General features: G+C 42.8%; 2 protein-coding genes across 3 annotated transcripts in view; both read right to left on the bottom strand.

The window, feature by feature from the left end:
• Positions 1-5,303: 5,303 nt before the first annotated feature.
• On the bottom strand, positions 5,304-7,960 carry LOC106954534 (ras-related protein Rab-25-like). The gene is made up of 5 exons (XM_015044106.1): positions 7,688-7,960; positions 7,000-7,195; positions 6,025-6,218; positions 5,852-5,932; positions 5,304-5,776 (listed from the first exon to the last, which is right to left on the bottom strand). The coding sequence occupies exons 1-5, from the start codon at positions 7,722-7,724 to the stop codon at positions 5,649-5,651; spliced, it is 636 nt and encodes a 211-aa protein (XP_014899592.1). The 5' UTR covers positions 7,725-7,960; the 3' UTR covers positions 5,304-5,648.
• Positions 7,961-9,207: 1,247 nt separating this feature from the next.
• ubqln4 (ubiquilin 4) overlaps positions 9,208-15,024 on the bottom strand; it is a 12,700-nt gene continuing 6,883 nt past the window's right edge. The window contains exons 2-11 of one of the 2 annotated variants that reach the window (XM_015044104.1): positions 14,634-14,785; positions 14,382-14,530; positions 14,034-14,296; positions 13,736-13,900; positions 13,426-13,648; positions 12,794-12,933; positions 12,449-12,532; positions 11,485-11,600; positions 11,220-11,388; positions 9,208-11,101 (exon numbers count right to left, since the gene is read on the bottom strand). In XM_015044104.1, the coding sequence (XP_014899590.1) occupies positions 10,949-11,101; positions 11,220-11,388; positions 11,485-11,600; positions 12,449-12,532; positions 12,794-12,933; positions 13,426-13,648; positions 13,736-13,900; positions 14,034-14,296; positions 14,382-14,530; positions 14,634-14,785 (1,614 nt within the window). In that variant the 3' untranslated portion in view covers positions 9,208-10,948. The remainder of the gene's footprint in view (positions 11,102-11,219; positions 11,389-11,484; positions 11,601-12,448; positions 12,533-12,793; positions 12,934-13,425; positions 13,649-13,735; positions 13,901-14,033; positions 14,297-14,381; positions 14,531-14,633; positions 14,786-15,024) is intronic. The other variant, XM_015044105.1, reaches the window with a different exon arrangement.

Here is a 15,024-nt window from a genome sequence, read left to right as displayed (position 1 = left end):
TTCAGAGAGTTTCTAGGCCCATGAGAAACACAGCATCACTGAAACGGTCCAAGTCATGATCAGAACCATGTCAGTTCACCCAGTCACACTCTTGCTTTGTTCCAGTCTGTTGCCAGTTCATCCCATCCTGCTCCCATTTCATTCTGTTTCAGATTTATGCATATCTGTTTAGTTTCCTTTGCAGTCAAGTATCAGAGTGTTCCGATTTTATGAATTGTGGAGGCAAGTAGACAAGAAATTACGAAAACGTCACACATATGTTGACTGATTTGCGGTACATAATTTCCTGGAAACTTTGCATTGTCCTTTAGTTCCATTTATTGTGGCTCGGATCTCCTTTTGGGCCGGCTGACTCTCATAAAACAAGGAAGCTCACGATCAGAAGTAAACACTTGCAGGTGGTTATCATTTATTAACATTACATAACCACCTCTTCCTGTCATCAGACTATAAGAACATTACTTTCAATCACTGGTTGTCAAAGTGGATCTGTAACATTGCCCTGGTGGGTAAGAGCCGATGCATGTGGTGGTCCAGGCAGAAACGTCACGTCACAGGAGAATCCATTTTGAACCCCACAAAGAAAGGCGTGAAACAATCCAAACAAACTGGAAAAGGAACTAAATGACCGGCCCAGTCACTTAAATGTTGCTACTCATGACATGTGGCCATTCTTTTTGATACTGATCACCATTTTTTCGTAAAATGTTTAACTACCAGGAGAAATAAACTGATACTGAATGGGTTTGCGCATAGAAAATGTTTGGTTTATATCTACAAAATGAAAGTAATTTGGAAATAAATGCAACAGCTGGATGCCACACAGAGGTATGAATTAGGGAAAGGGGGAAGCTTAAAGTTATACAGCAGCTAAATAAGACCACAAAAAAATCTAATTAATATTTCATATATAATAGAAACAATTACTGTCGACACTAATGGAAAAGCTGATGATTACAGCCCAAAAGATGCATATGTACCTCTTACTTTACATGTCTTATTGCACAGAGAAACAGCAACAGTCATAGGAAAGTGTAAAAAGATATGTGAAATTGTTTCAATGGCATTTTTGTATGATGTTTCCATACGTTAATCAAACATCATCTGCTCAAATGGTTACTGTATAGTGAAAGTAAAAAAAAAATGAGGGGGAAAAGAAAATCCATCTTTTCCAACTTCCTGTCATATCTAGCTGTGCTACACTCAGCTATTCATCAGTGGGAAGAAATGGAGATAATAATAATAATTATAAACTACCCTTCGGTAGTTTATCTCTGCATCTATTCTTCGATGCTGATGTTAAGAACTTGAGTTAAGTTGCGTCCTTCAGCCACCACAATTGACATGGGGTAGAAAAAATTAGCAAAGTGTAATTTTTTTCTGGTCTCGGGGCTTCATGTAAAAGAATTCCTCAAATAATGCTTCCGTCCATTGTTTTACACATGTTGCATCAGAAACTCACAGGTAAAACTCCGTGGCGGTCGCAGATTACAAGCGACGTTACGCAAAACGGACAAAGACCGAGTCTGTCGCATCTGTGACTCACCAGCAACACGTCTGATTGAAACTTGTTTCAGAGCCGTGTGACAGCGGCAGGGCTGCGAACGTGAAAAGCAGAGCACAGCAGGCTCTGATACGAAACAAGGCGATTTCGAAAGGAGTTAATTAACTTGAGTGTGGATGTATGCTGTGAGGAGCGGGGTGATTCAGCTGAACACAAGATGGCAGGCAAATGTACAAACAAACCGTTATGAAAACTGGTTTGAGCACATTTTAATGTTAAAACAAGCTTGAGAGCTGAGACTAAACAGCTTTCAGTTTTCATGCAAGAGCGATAAACACTCACTCAACGTTTCATCCTCAGCCTCCGACTTGTGTTAATCAGCCTCTCTGCTTGTTTGCTGTTTCCGTCGCTGCTTTGCGTGTTATATATATATATATTTTTTTTGGGGGGGGGGGCAGTGTTACAATCTGAACACACAGCTCACCTCTTCTTTGATTAGTCACCATAACAACATCACCATGGCGATTGGCGAGCAATGACTTTGGCTCTATGTCTGTGATGTTGTGAGCTGATGTGGAAATTTGAAAAATCAGCAGTGTTTAGCTGACATGCACTGACAGACGAAGGAGGACAGCGGCTGTTGTGCGCCGGTGCTTGGACTTTGGTTTCCTGCCTGTGTTTGTGATTATAGTTGGAGCCTTGAGACAGTTGGACGCAGTGTTGCAAGCTACACCTGTCAATTTCTACTTGATCCTTAAGCGTATCTGTCTGAGTGAGACAGTGACCTCTAGGTTGAGGAGAAAAGCAGCACTCTGTGCTTGGCTAGCGTGCAGGTGTTCTGTGCAGTTTTGGTAATCACTACAGATTGTAGTAATTCACAGCCGCAGCTGCCTGGCCTCTCAGCAATTACAGGGAAATTTAACATTTTCAACTGATTAGTTTGTTTGCCACATCTCTGGGCTAAACTTGCCCAACGTCTGGTTTGAACACAAGGACGGCCAGACTAGTCTCATTCCATCCCATCTGGACGTTTAAGAGGTCATGTTCCTGGTGTTTGGGGTGCATGATGCACATTTGTGAAATGCTACTTTTTTTTTTTTTTTTTTTTCTGCTTTTAAGTCACACTGAATATTTTAGCATGTTTCGAAATGTGTTCCCACTGTTTTCTTTAAAATATTCTCATCAGCTCATCATTACTTCTCTTACGACAGTCGTTTATTAGTTCATTTTTCTTCAGCTTGAAGAGAGCTAAAGACGTCTGGTTATAAGACATAAAGATGAATCCAGATACTGCAACGTAATGATTTAGATCAAAGCATATCCAAATGTCAGCCAAAATGGATCTTCACAGATGCTCTCCATCTGATCTGGAACAGGTTGGGTTATTTTACAAAAGAAAATGTGCAAGAATTTCAATCTCTACGTGTAGAAATCTGGATGAACAGAAACACAGGCCACACTTTTCAGATTATGATCTGCAAAAACGTTTGAAAACCATGCATACATTTCCCTCCACTTCACAATTATGAAATATTTTGTGTGTTGGTCTCCAGCACGAAATACACACTCAATTTTGTGGATGTAATACGTCAAAATGTGAAGAAAGTGGAAGAGTTGTAAATACTTTTGTGATAATGATCTCTTGTAAGGACATTTGGTCACGAACAAACACAGGAAGTAGAAATAAACAACAAAAGCTGAGCTCAGTGAAACCAAGAGGAGCAGCTAATTCGGAAAGCGTCAGCATTAAAGGATCCTTTTTCCACAGGGTCAAATTTCCCAGAAAATAGAAATATCACAATTGAACCCCTGCGGATCTGGCACTGCAGCTGTAAATTCTTGAAAGATAAGTCTGTAATCCCCCCTTAGAAACCAAGCGCTGGGAGGGAGAGGAATTTTAAACGGTAGATAAACAGATCCGCCTCGGGGTCAGAGGTGACAGAACTCTGACATTTGAGTCCCAGTCTAACATTCACTTTTTACAAGCTACACATGTCTAACAGCATGGAGGTATAGCAGCTGTCACACTTACACGCAGAACCCGAATCTTTCCAACCTCTGTGAGCTGATTGGCTTTGAAGCAAAGTCAAAAATGCCTGATCTACACATCAGGACCAATTTGCATTAACCTGAGAAACGCTAAGAAAAATCAACCTTTCTTTTGTAAAACGCATCTCCAACCCATAGGCTTGCAAAGACAAAGATTTACAGATTCCATGACCACACTCTCAACCTGCACGGATTATTACTCCAGATGTCCCTTCCCCCCAAGGCCATAAAAAAAAAAAAAAAATCTTCCTTCACAGAACATAATTAAACATTTACTGCCTTCAGCAGACCCTTTTTTTTTAATAATTTTTTCATTAGAAAGAATTAATAAAAACTGTGCATTTGCGGTCATTTCACTGTGACAAAACCATCAGAGGATTCTCCCTCAAACGCATGCAGACACACTCATACCACAGTAAAGCTTCACGCGAACATCTGTGAGCCAGAGATAGGGGCTCTAACTGTCCAGAATGTCATTAAACACTGCTGCTTCAGATTTATATTCTCTCAGTTGTGCCATATGAGCCTGCGTGGTCACATCCTGAGTGTGCAGATGTATAAAAACACCACACACACATATATAATACATCAAAGCATACTGTACATGAATGGATCTGATATTTTGAGGGGTGGGGGGAAACAGTCAGACATTGTGTTTCCCGAACAAAGTTTGAGGAAGTTGGAGGAAACAGAAAGATGTTAAAGCCAAAAAAGTAACAAGGTGATCACTAAGGAGAGCTTAGCAAGCAATTAGCTAAATGAGATGCACTGAGGGAAATAAATAAAGTTGAGCTTTTCATTTTCTTCTTGTCTGGCATCGAGCAAAGGTTATGTCAGTACCGCCACCTGCAGGCTGCAAGGCGACACAACACCTTCAAATCCTAAACAGCTTCTGTCAAGTTTAGTAGTGATCCCTTAGAATAAAACGGTTTAATTTTAGTTTAATTTGTGTAAGCATGAAACACGAGGAAAAAAAAAAAGTATAGTTCTAATTCTATTTTCCTGAGTCACCTCAGCTGGACCGACACCTCCAGGTCAGGTGCAATTTTTCTGCCTTATGATTTAAGAGTTTAAGCAGCGTCCATCACCGTTTCCAAGTGGTGGATGGAGCAAGAGATTTACAAACAGCAGGGATGTGGTACGGATCAATGGATGAGAAAGGGTGGAGCACAGGGCAAAGTGTTGACGGCTAAGTTGGCTGTAAGCAGGCTTAGCAGATGATCTGAGGTGCGGCTGAGGTGTGATCCTGCTGCTAACCCTCAGTTAGCACATCTGTGAGCCAGAGACCAACACTTCACAATTTGGCCCATGTCAGGGTGGTAAAACTTAGCCATAATTTTTTAAAAGATCTGGATGATATTTTGGCATGATAGCACTTCTAAAGTGGTTATTCATAGTTATCAGTTCATGAAGTTAACATCCCCTTCAGATGAATTCTCTTTTTGGAGTCTGGTTTAGATATTTGTCAAAGCCCTATGATGTAGTATTTGGTATCATCTTAAAGGGGTCTACTTGGCTTTCATCTAAGACACATTTTGAGTTTCTTTTGACCAACACAGACGTCACCAGAGCTCTTCAAACAAAAAAATAATACACATTTTTCCACACTTTTCGCCTAAACTAAACACATTTCTTTTTAGTCCGCTGGTATCCAGCGACACAAGAGTCAGCAACTGCGATCTTAAATTAGTTTAGGCACCATCTTTGTTTTATGGCAGGAATGTGTAAATAATTCCAACATGGAAACACAAACATTTAAATAATTTATTCCAAGTCAAAATTCTCCCGCTTACAAAAAACAAAACACGACTTTGCAAAGCATCTCTTAAAACGTGAAGAGAACGAATAACACAGCTACCTAAAGTAGAAATTTTCCCACCGGCCCTCTGCTCTGCAGAAACATTTGCTATAAAATGTGACTATAAAAGACGGATTCACTCGATGCCTGAGCACTAAATCAATGACCTACAAACTGTACAGTTTACACTTAAAAAGGTTTCCAACAGACTGCGCTGCCTCGCTCATCGGACTGAAAGAGACGCTGAGGGCTTTAGCTTCAGTCAAGCATGGTGTCGGTTCAACACAGATCAGTCCATCAGGAACTCTTGCAGCAGCCTTTCCTCTCGTCCTGAGCCTCTCTTGTCGGCCCCAGCGGACTGGACAGGGTCACTGCGCTGATGGAGCCGCGGGTCACCTCTCTGCTGGCCACCTTCTTATGGATCGCTGGGGAGATCAAACATTTAGGGTGTCGCCTTAAAAGTTGCCCGTAAACCAGAGTGGCGCTGTGTCTCTTCTTACCTGTGAGGACTTCGTTGAAAGCGGCTTCTACGTTTGTGGAGTCCAGCGCCGACGTCTCCATGAACATGAGGCCTTTCTTATCTGGAATGGTGTGGCAAACATCCGACATGATGAAAATCGGTTTATTCCTGAGGGGAAATCCTTTCGGCACATAAGGAAGCAATTGAGTTCACCTGCAAAATCTTTGGCCTCCTCTGTGGGAACGGTCCTGAGGCTCTCCAGGTCTTTCTTGTTGCCCACCAGCATAACCACCATGTGAGGGTCTGCGTGATCATACAGCTCCTTCAGCCACCGCTCGGCGCTCTCGTACGTCAGATGTTTGCTGATGTCGTACACCAGCAGCGCTCCAACCGCTCCTCTGTAGTAGCTGAATGCACCAGAAGGAAACAGAGTTTAGATTCACTTGCATGGGTCAGTAAAATATTCACACTCTTTTCAGATTTTTATCACGTAAAAAGCACAGACTCCAGTGTGTTTTGTCCACATTTTATGCGACAGGTCAAAAAAAAAAAAAAAAAAGTAACGTATAATTGTAAAGGCGAAGGAAAAAGCTGTGCAGTTATCAGGGTTGTTTACAAATAAAAGTCTGAAAAGTGTGGCCTGCATTTGTGTTCAGCCTCCTCTAAGTGTATGTTTGGTTGGTATTCTCTGTGCTTATGGAAGAAAAGTTCAGCATGATGCCGCCACTACTATGCTTTTCATGGTAATGAAGTGTTCCGGATCTTAGTGCTCTGCAGGTCAACGCGTCTTGAACGTAGACTAAACCAGGGAGCAATTTACACAAAGACTGACTCTATTTACCAAGTTTGTTCAGTTTCAAGGGGGCCCAAATATAAATGCACACCATTTTATTTATTTATGTTTTACATCTTTATTTGCCAAAAATTGTGAGAACCACTTTTCATTTTCACTTTGTGTTGGTCTATCGTATAAAATACTTTGAAAGAATAAGTGGAACAGTACAAGGGGTGTGCATACTTTAGCAAGGTGTGATAAGCACAGAAGAGGTGCAGCTGGTAATAAAAGGGAGGGGTTACCAACAGCAAGTCGCAAATTAACTGATCACTCGATTATTGTGTGTACCTTTGACTTCTCGGATATTAATCTCGCCTGTGTGTGTGTGTGTGTGTTTATGTGTGTGTACCCACGCTGAGGTGATTGCCCTGTAACGCTCCAGCCCAGCTGTGTCCCAGATTTGAGCTTTGATGGTGAAGTTGTCCAGCTGGACGGTCCTCGTGCTGAACTCCACGCCGATGGTGGTGCGGCTGTCGTGCAGGAACTCATTCTTGGTGAAGCGGGACAGGAGGTTGCTCTTCCCCACACCGGACTCCCCGATCAAAACCACTGCACAGACACGCGCCAACAAGTTCCTATTATGTCCATTTTTATTAATAAGTGATCACTCCGATTTCGCTGCACGTTTCCTGAAACCAAAATGGATCAGATAACCTTTATCTCATCTGCCACATGCAGACTTTCTGTCACACTCGCTGGATGCCAGATTGTGTGACATCACACCAACGTGGCACATCCACATTGAGTGCGAGTTCAGTCTGGAATGAGGGAAGTAGAAAATCACTGCCGCTCTCGGAAGAAACGCCACGACGCACTGCGCCTGTTCCTCTGGGAGTGTGAGAAGTCATGTTTATCTAGCAGGTCAAAGGTCACAGCATTCAGTCAAAGCAGGCAGGAAGCAATCACTTCCTTATATCTACGCTACATTTTCTTAGAAGCGGCAGCAAACAGATAAAATCTGCTTTGTCCCGAATGTGTAGAAATGCGGCGCAATAATTTCCTTCTTCCAAGACGATTATGGCTGGATTAAACGTGGCTTACCTTTAAATACAAAGTTGTACGAATCATCCGAGCCCATGCTGATGGGTCCGTCTTCCACCTCACAAATACCCAAAAGCCACTTTCAAATTTTTTGAAAGGAGTATTTATTAAGAAAGAGAAAACAAAAGTATCCTCCCTCCCTGGTTTTGTGCGAAAGCGGAAAATGACAGGGAGAAAAGAAATCTCTGTTCGCCGTGGAAGACGAGGAGCAGCTCCTGTTTGAAGACGGCCGGAAAACGAAGAAGCAGGACTCCTGATTGCTCATCAGCTGACACCCAGAGGAGGGCCGGGAGGACGGAGAGCAGGTGGAACAGGTAGAACCACTCGCAGGTACAGACTCCACCCTCCGCTGCACTCCCAGACTCATTTGTATGAGAGTAAACCTCGCCCTGCAGGTGGATGTGCGTGAGCCGGGACACGTCACCCTCTTTGACCACCAGTCTCACGTTCAAAATCCAGGAACACAAGTTCAAGGTTTGAGACGATATTCTAATTTCCATGTTCTTTTTTTTAAAGCGAGCACTTTTTTATTTTTCTATGGAGATTATAAAAAACAGTGTTAAGTTTAGCCTCACGTGCGGAAAGAGATATTTCTTTCCCTGCAGCTTTGACATTGGGATGAACTGAAAGAGTTCTAATTCAAAAGCTTGAACTTGACCCGTCTGGATTGTCCTACGTTAAAAACAGGATGTTGAGAAACGGAGCCATTAGTAATGCTAATAATCCTTTTTGAAGGTGAGCCTCCATCGGGTTTTCTCTCAGGATTGGCCTGACTTTGACTAATTGTCCGCCTTTCATCGCCATTGACTTTGACCAACTTCCTCAGCCATCCTGAAGAAAAACATCCCCAAAGCACAATGCTGCCACCACCATGTTTCACTGAGGGGGACGGTGTGATCAAGGTGGCGTTCTGTACAACTTTTCTGCCAAACCTTTTCTTTAATTTTTTTTCTTTAGGTTGATCAGAAAATCCAGCTTCAGTCTCAACAGCTACTTTTCCATGCTTTGTGTCTCTCCTTCAATGCTTGTGGCAAACAAGGCTTCTTTTGGCTTCCTTTCAACATTTGCCCTCCTCTTGCAGTTCTCCCACGAAGGCCAGATGTTTAGAGAGTACAATCAAATAGCTGCCCTGTCAACAGATCCTCCCGTCTGGATCGGATTTCTGTAACTCACCCAGAGCTACTACAGGCCTCTCTGCAGATGCTCTGATCTGCAGTTCTGCCGTAATCTTTACATTTTCAGCTGAATAACTGCAGAGTCTTCTGATCTAAAGCTGGAACCGTTTCAGAACCGTACCCTCCCTTTAATCTCCTTGGTCTACATGCTGCGGTTTGTTCCCCCAACAAACCTCTGAGGCCTTCGCAGAACAGATGACATTAAATTAAGACACAAAAAATGGACTTTTTACAAACTAGGTGACATCTGGTTGCACTGGATTTTATTTGGGGGTGCCAGAGTAAAAGGTGTGCATACATTTGCAATGGAAATGTTTCAGATTTTTTTTTTTTTTTGTATTCTTAATTGCAAAAGTTTTAAAACCAACGTACCCTTTTCACTCCACTTGTCCACAGATGCGTGGTAATTTTGGTCGATTACATGAAACACATTGAAGTTTTAATGCGACAAAAAGTGAAAAAGCTCAAAGGGGGAATGAATATTTTCACAAGGCACTATATATCCTGATTTGGAAAAAAGGGATTAAAACATTCGCCATACTTTTCCACACTGCACAGAGAGTCTCAATTATATGCACTTTAAAAACAAACTTGGAGGCAAATGTAAGCTTTTATTTCACACTTTCCCATTAAAACAAGACAGAACATTGTGGGGCCTTTAAAGTTCCTGGCCCATCACCATACTGTAATCAAAATGAGACGGGGGAATAATGGTTTTTAACCATGATTTATTACTTTTTTTATTTTATTTTAGTACAGTACTGTTAAAAGTTAGTTCAAACATTTTCGACTGGGAGATGGATTTCTTTATTTTAATTCAGCTGAGGTCAACAGACAGAGCAGAGCTACTGAAGCAGTTGCCAAGTTCACCACAACTACAAATGCTGAGAATTTCAAAAAGAATAAAATAATAATAATAATAATAATAATACAACCTAGACTTTATGATTGGAGCAAAGTATGGTGCCATCACTGTTGTTTTTTTTTGTTTGTTTTTTTTTTTTTTAAAGCCTTTCCATTATGTCATACTTTGACTCATTTGATTTCCACATGTAATTCATGGAAAATAAATCAGCTTCATATCTAGGTACTAACTGCACCTCAAACAGGAAGAGAGAAGACGAAGAACAATCCGATTTAAACGAAATCAAAGATGGTTTGTAAAAGTCATGTTCACAACAGCAACGGCCTGTGCTTCAGGGAAGCCGCTGTGTGACGGAAACGATTATGGTTACAGTCTTGAATGAGAATTTCAGCGGAGGTGGGACGTCACGTCTCCCGTCTGAGGCCGGTCTTTACTACCCATGATCCCCCTGGTCGGAGTCGGACAGCGGGACAAGCGACGGCGACTCAGAAGGAGGAGAAACGATTCCTAGAAGACACTGCGCTTACACGTGGGCACTTTGATCCGGAGTGACGAATTACAACTTTTGGAAGGGTGAAAGTGTGGAAGGCGCTTGCAATAAATAGTGAAAGCTGTTGGGCAAAAACCAGCGGCGTGTGGAAAAGTGTTGAGGACAAGGATGGAGGGAGGGGCGGCGGTTGGGACTTCTGCGAGCGTCTGCTCTCCTGCTGGCTTTCAGGATCACAGCTTATAGAAACCACCAACCTGCCCGACGGGAACCAGGCACGATACAGAGCCGACTGCCTTTCACATCGCACGGGTTGCGTTTGGATCACGTGAACGTTTTGCCTACGGAGCGCTACTTCAGATTTACGTGAAAGAAACGATGAGTCAAAAAAAAAAAAAAAAAACCCCAAAAATAAACGGTCGGGAGTCCCTTTCTCTTCGCGTCAGTACGCGCTTTGAGGAGGGAGCGGTTCAGTCCGACCCCTACCGCAGAACTCTGTGGGTGAAACCGGCTGGATGGTGCCGAACGAAAGAAGTGAAAGGGGGGTGGGGGGGAAAGAAAATAGGGAATGATCTTAGAACAGATGCTGAATGAGGGTCTTTCAGTTCTTGCCCAAGTTTCTTCTGTAAGGTTTTGGGACAATACACATAAATTTCTGTTGGTTCGCAGTGGATTTTGGGTTTGTTATGTGTTAAATGCGTGTTTATGAGCGCGTCAATATGTACTGTATGTCTTTACGAGGGCTGTGAGCCCAGCAGTCTCTCGATAGCGGCGTTGATGTCTCCTCCAGTAGCAATGAGGGCCTGCAGGTTGGCCTCGCGGTTGATGAAGCCCATGGCGTTCAGCTGGTCTAGCTGGGTCTGGAACCGCACCTCTGGGGTTTGGCTCTGATGGGAACAGTCAGTACAGATTGAAGTAAGACAAAAAAAAAAACAACCACCAATATGCACAGTATGGTGATTTCAGTATGTGTGTGTGTGTGTGTGTGTGTGTGTGGTCGCGTACCGTTCCGTTTCCTCCTCCACTTCCACCTCCTCCAGCAAACATCTGGAGCATCTGTTGCATCAGCTGCTGCTGAGCAGGGTTTGTTGCAGCACTGCTGGGAGACGAGGCGGGGTTCTCCGCGGGAACGGCGCCTCCTGTGGGCACGCCTGGAATTCCACCCGTCATCAAACTGGGCCAAAGGAAAAAGACAAACACAAATGTTAAATCCAAACTCAAGACTAAATCCCAGTGTGTGTTTGTGCAGGTGACGCCTCGCTCTGCCTACCTGGGCATAAGGCCTGGGGCTTCCGTCTGCAGCGTCTGGAGGCCCTGCTGGATCTGCATTAGAGCTTGCATGGCCCGGGGATTGGTCATGACAGACAGCGCCTCAGGGTTCTGCATCTGGAGACGGGCAGAAATGGAAGCAGACAATTAGCAAAGGTGACTGTGGGCAATTCAAATTTCAGCAGCGTGACCGACGAGACCACAGAAATCAAAGCCAGAAAGATGGTAAGTTTATGTTATAAGCCGTTTAGAATTCAAATACTGGAGGTGAAAATACAGTTTAAAAATTGAGTAATTATTTAAAAAAATTATTTTTTTTTATCCCCGATCAGACACACGTGTGGTATGAACAAAACACGGATTGGTATAATGCACAGAAAAAAGACACAGAAGTAAAATAAATGATATAAAACAACTTAAATTGTAAGTTTTCATCATACAAAAGAAGAAAAACATACTTGAATTGCTAAAATTTAAGAACTTAATTTTTTTTATTCTGATTTTAATAATTTTTTACGATTTAAATTGCATGAATTACAAAAAAAAAAATAGCTTAATTTATACTCAAAAAATATTCAATCAAATTAATGAATAACATTTTATCTGGCTTCAAAAAAATAAAAAAAAAAAAAATTTTGTTTCATAGCAAAACTTAAATAAATACAAAGTAAAAAGTTGGTTCTAGGTTTATGTAACAAAACATTTTGGATTTTAATTTTTTTTTTTAAACAAAAATGTGCTAGCTTAAGGAGCAGCACAGAAAAAAATTCCTTTGCTGGGAAGGTATTGATGGATGATCGTATGAATGAACAAACATAACTAAATGTCATTTACAGCAACGTATAAAAATATGGACATAATAAAGACATGCTGAGGCCCTGCAGCAGCCCTGATTATAAGGCCAGGGAGTGTTTTGCTTCAGTCAGTTTCAAAAACTGTGTTTTAGATGAAAATGGAAACGGTACCTGCTGAAGAAAAATGGGCAGCTGAGATCTGAACTGTTCCTGCAGCTGTGGGTTTCCAGAGAATAATGGATTATTCATCATTACCTGAGTGAGGGGAGAAATAAAGTATTAGTCATTTGGCTCCAGCAGCAGTCCACGCTGCCTACTCAGTTCGGTTAAATGTTAAAGCAGATATTAGACAGCCAAAAGTATAAACCAATATAGCTAAAGTATAGAATAAAGACTTGAGGTGATATTTTTTTTTTCTGTAATGTTCAAGAAAATGCGTCCAAGGCCGAGTTAAGTCCAGAATATCAATATTTAATATCAATATCAATATTTAATCTACGACTTTATGATCCTCACCTGTGAGGCTAACTCCGGGTTTTGAGCCAGTGACTGCATCATGCTGCGCATGTACGGAGCAGACAGCATGTTCTGCATCAGCTGAGGGTTTTCGGAGATCTGTTGGAGTAGACTCTGCATGCCGGGGCTGTTGAACATGCCTGCAGCACAAAACAAAAACATCCAGGAGTGAACGTAACTAAATAGGGATGTTACCAAAACATCGAGCCCTGGAGGCAAAGACGACGCCGAACACTGGATTCACAGGAACGACAAAAGATTTCAGAATAACCCCCAGTTTGTCTTTTTACAACTGAATGCGTCACAAATTAAATACTTTTTCTAATCCAGTCGATACATTATTGCTTTTACTGTCTCGTTTTGTTCTAGCCCTACAGTCAAAAGATTAAAAAGGCCTGTTTTTAAATTTCACAAATAAAATAAATGTTTCAAAAATTCTAATCTGGTTTTAAAAGCTGCTTATTGCAAAACTAAATAGAATAAAGCCGAGAGTCATTAAAAAGACGATTTAGTTTAGCACCGACAGGAAGCTGTGAAGCAGATGCTAACTACCCTCACATTAGCTTCTAGCTGCTTTATTAGCTAACTCTTATTTATTATCAGGAGAACACGAGCGAATGTCTCCAGCGTACCATTTCCCAGACTCGCAGGATTGACGCCCAGAGGGTTGGACACACTTGGGTTGGTGGTTCCCGAGGTGCTCGTGCTTCCTGTGGTTCCCCCTCCGCTCTCAGAGGGGTTTGAAGAATTCGGAGGCCCCCACGGGTTGGGCAGAGGCTCTCGGTTCTCTGTCCGCGACGGCTGAGCGCCAGAGTCAGAGTTTCCGCCAAGAGCTGAGAACGGGTTGCTTCCAAACTGTAAAGAAAACATTTTTTAAATACAGTTTAGTACACAGGGTTTAAGTCACAATAAAGTGAGGGGAGATAGAAACGGGTTCCTCACAGAGACCTGCTCTCTGGCTGCGCTGAACATGGGCTCCTGGATGTCCGTGTACATCCTCCTCAAGGCATTGTAACCTCCTGGAATGCTCTCCAGGTTGCTCAGGGCGCGGTCCTGGTTTCGCATCATTTCCTGCATCATGGCTGGGTTCCTGGCGAGCTCCATGGTCTGAGAGGCAGGACAAAAAAGGGGGTGGAAGCAAAGCAGATTGAGGTTTATGTCGAAACACACAACTAACATGTTGAATGAAGAAAATCTGAGTGTTCTCCAGGCACCTTTAGGGCATCCCCCCCACTCTCACCTGTCTCATGAGTTCAGGGTTATTGAGCATGTGGGAAATCTCAGGGTTACGTTCCATCAGCTGCTGCATCTGTGGGTTGGCCATAATCATCTGCCTCATCAGGTCGGGGTTGGACATCATGTTCTGCACCAAGGGGTTCTCCATGATCTGGGAGAGCATCTCCGGGTTGGACATGAGCTGCCTCTGCATCTGCTGCTGCAGCTCCATGAAGTTAGCCGAGCCCATTCCCAGACCAGCTAGACTGGCCAGGTCTCCGAAGCCACCTGCAGGGGGATAAGTGCTGACTTAGCGAGGTAATCTTTGGCAAGGAGAGTGTTTTTAATTAGAGCAGCACGCAGGCGGACTCACTCATTATGTTGGGCGTCTGTGTCGGTGCCTGGCCAGACCCGGTGGGGACTGTTGTGGGGGCAGGGTTGGCGGCCGGACTAGAGGCGCTGGAATTGCCTGCCTGGGTGGAGGTTGAACTAGAGGCTGAGGTGCTACTGCCATCTGCTGCCCTACAGAGGGAAAAAAATAGTTAAACTCAAGTTGTCAAAGCTGGTCAATTGTTTCAGTGAATCAGAAAGTTTTGTAAAAAAAAAAAAAAAAAAGTGGCCTTACTTGTGTGCTGTTTTAATGACGAGGTGAACGGTCAGGCCATCTTTGATGCCATGCTGGCTGAGACTGTCACCGTCCTTCAAGATCTTCCCTGCAAAAATCAAAACCAACTGGTCTTGTTTGGCTTTGAACCGCTTCGAGATCTCCTCTTTAAACTGGAAGACATGAAAAAAAATAAAATAAAATAAATAAATAAAAAACCAGGTAAGATTTCTGCATGAAAAAAAAAAAAAAAAAAAACATGTCTCCAGGTAGACCGATAATGTTTTGAATGCAAAATGGAAAACACTTCTTGTTGATGGTTTGAGGCCAGGCATGTGCTGGTTGTTGATCTGAAACGGATTTGAAAAGTCGCGTTTTACTTGTGCCCCCACCAGGCTATGTATTGCTTTTT

This window comes from Poecilia latipinna, unplaced genomic scaffold (genome assembly GCF_001443285.1).
Source record: "Poecilia latipinna isolate Pla-1442-1.1 unplaced genomic scaffold, P_latipinna-1.0 Scaffold662, whole genome shotgun sequence".
Lineage (NCBI taxonomy): Eukaryota > Metazoa > Chordata > Actinopteri > Cyprinodontiformes > Poeciliidae > Poecilia > Poecilia latipinna.
Note: the sequence above shows the minus strand (reverse complement) of the source record. Positions and strands in the feature narration are given on the sequence as shown.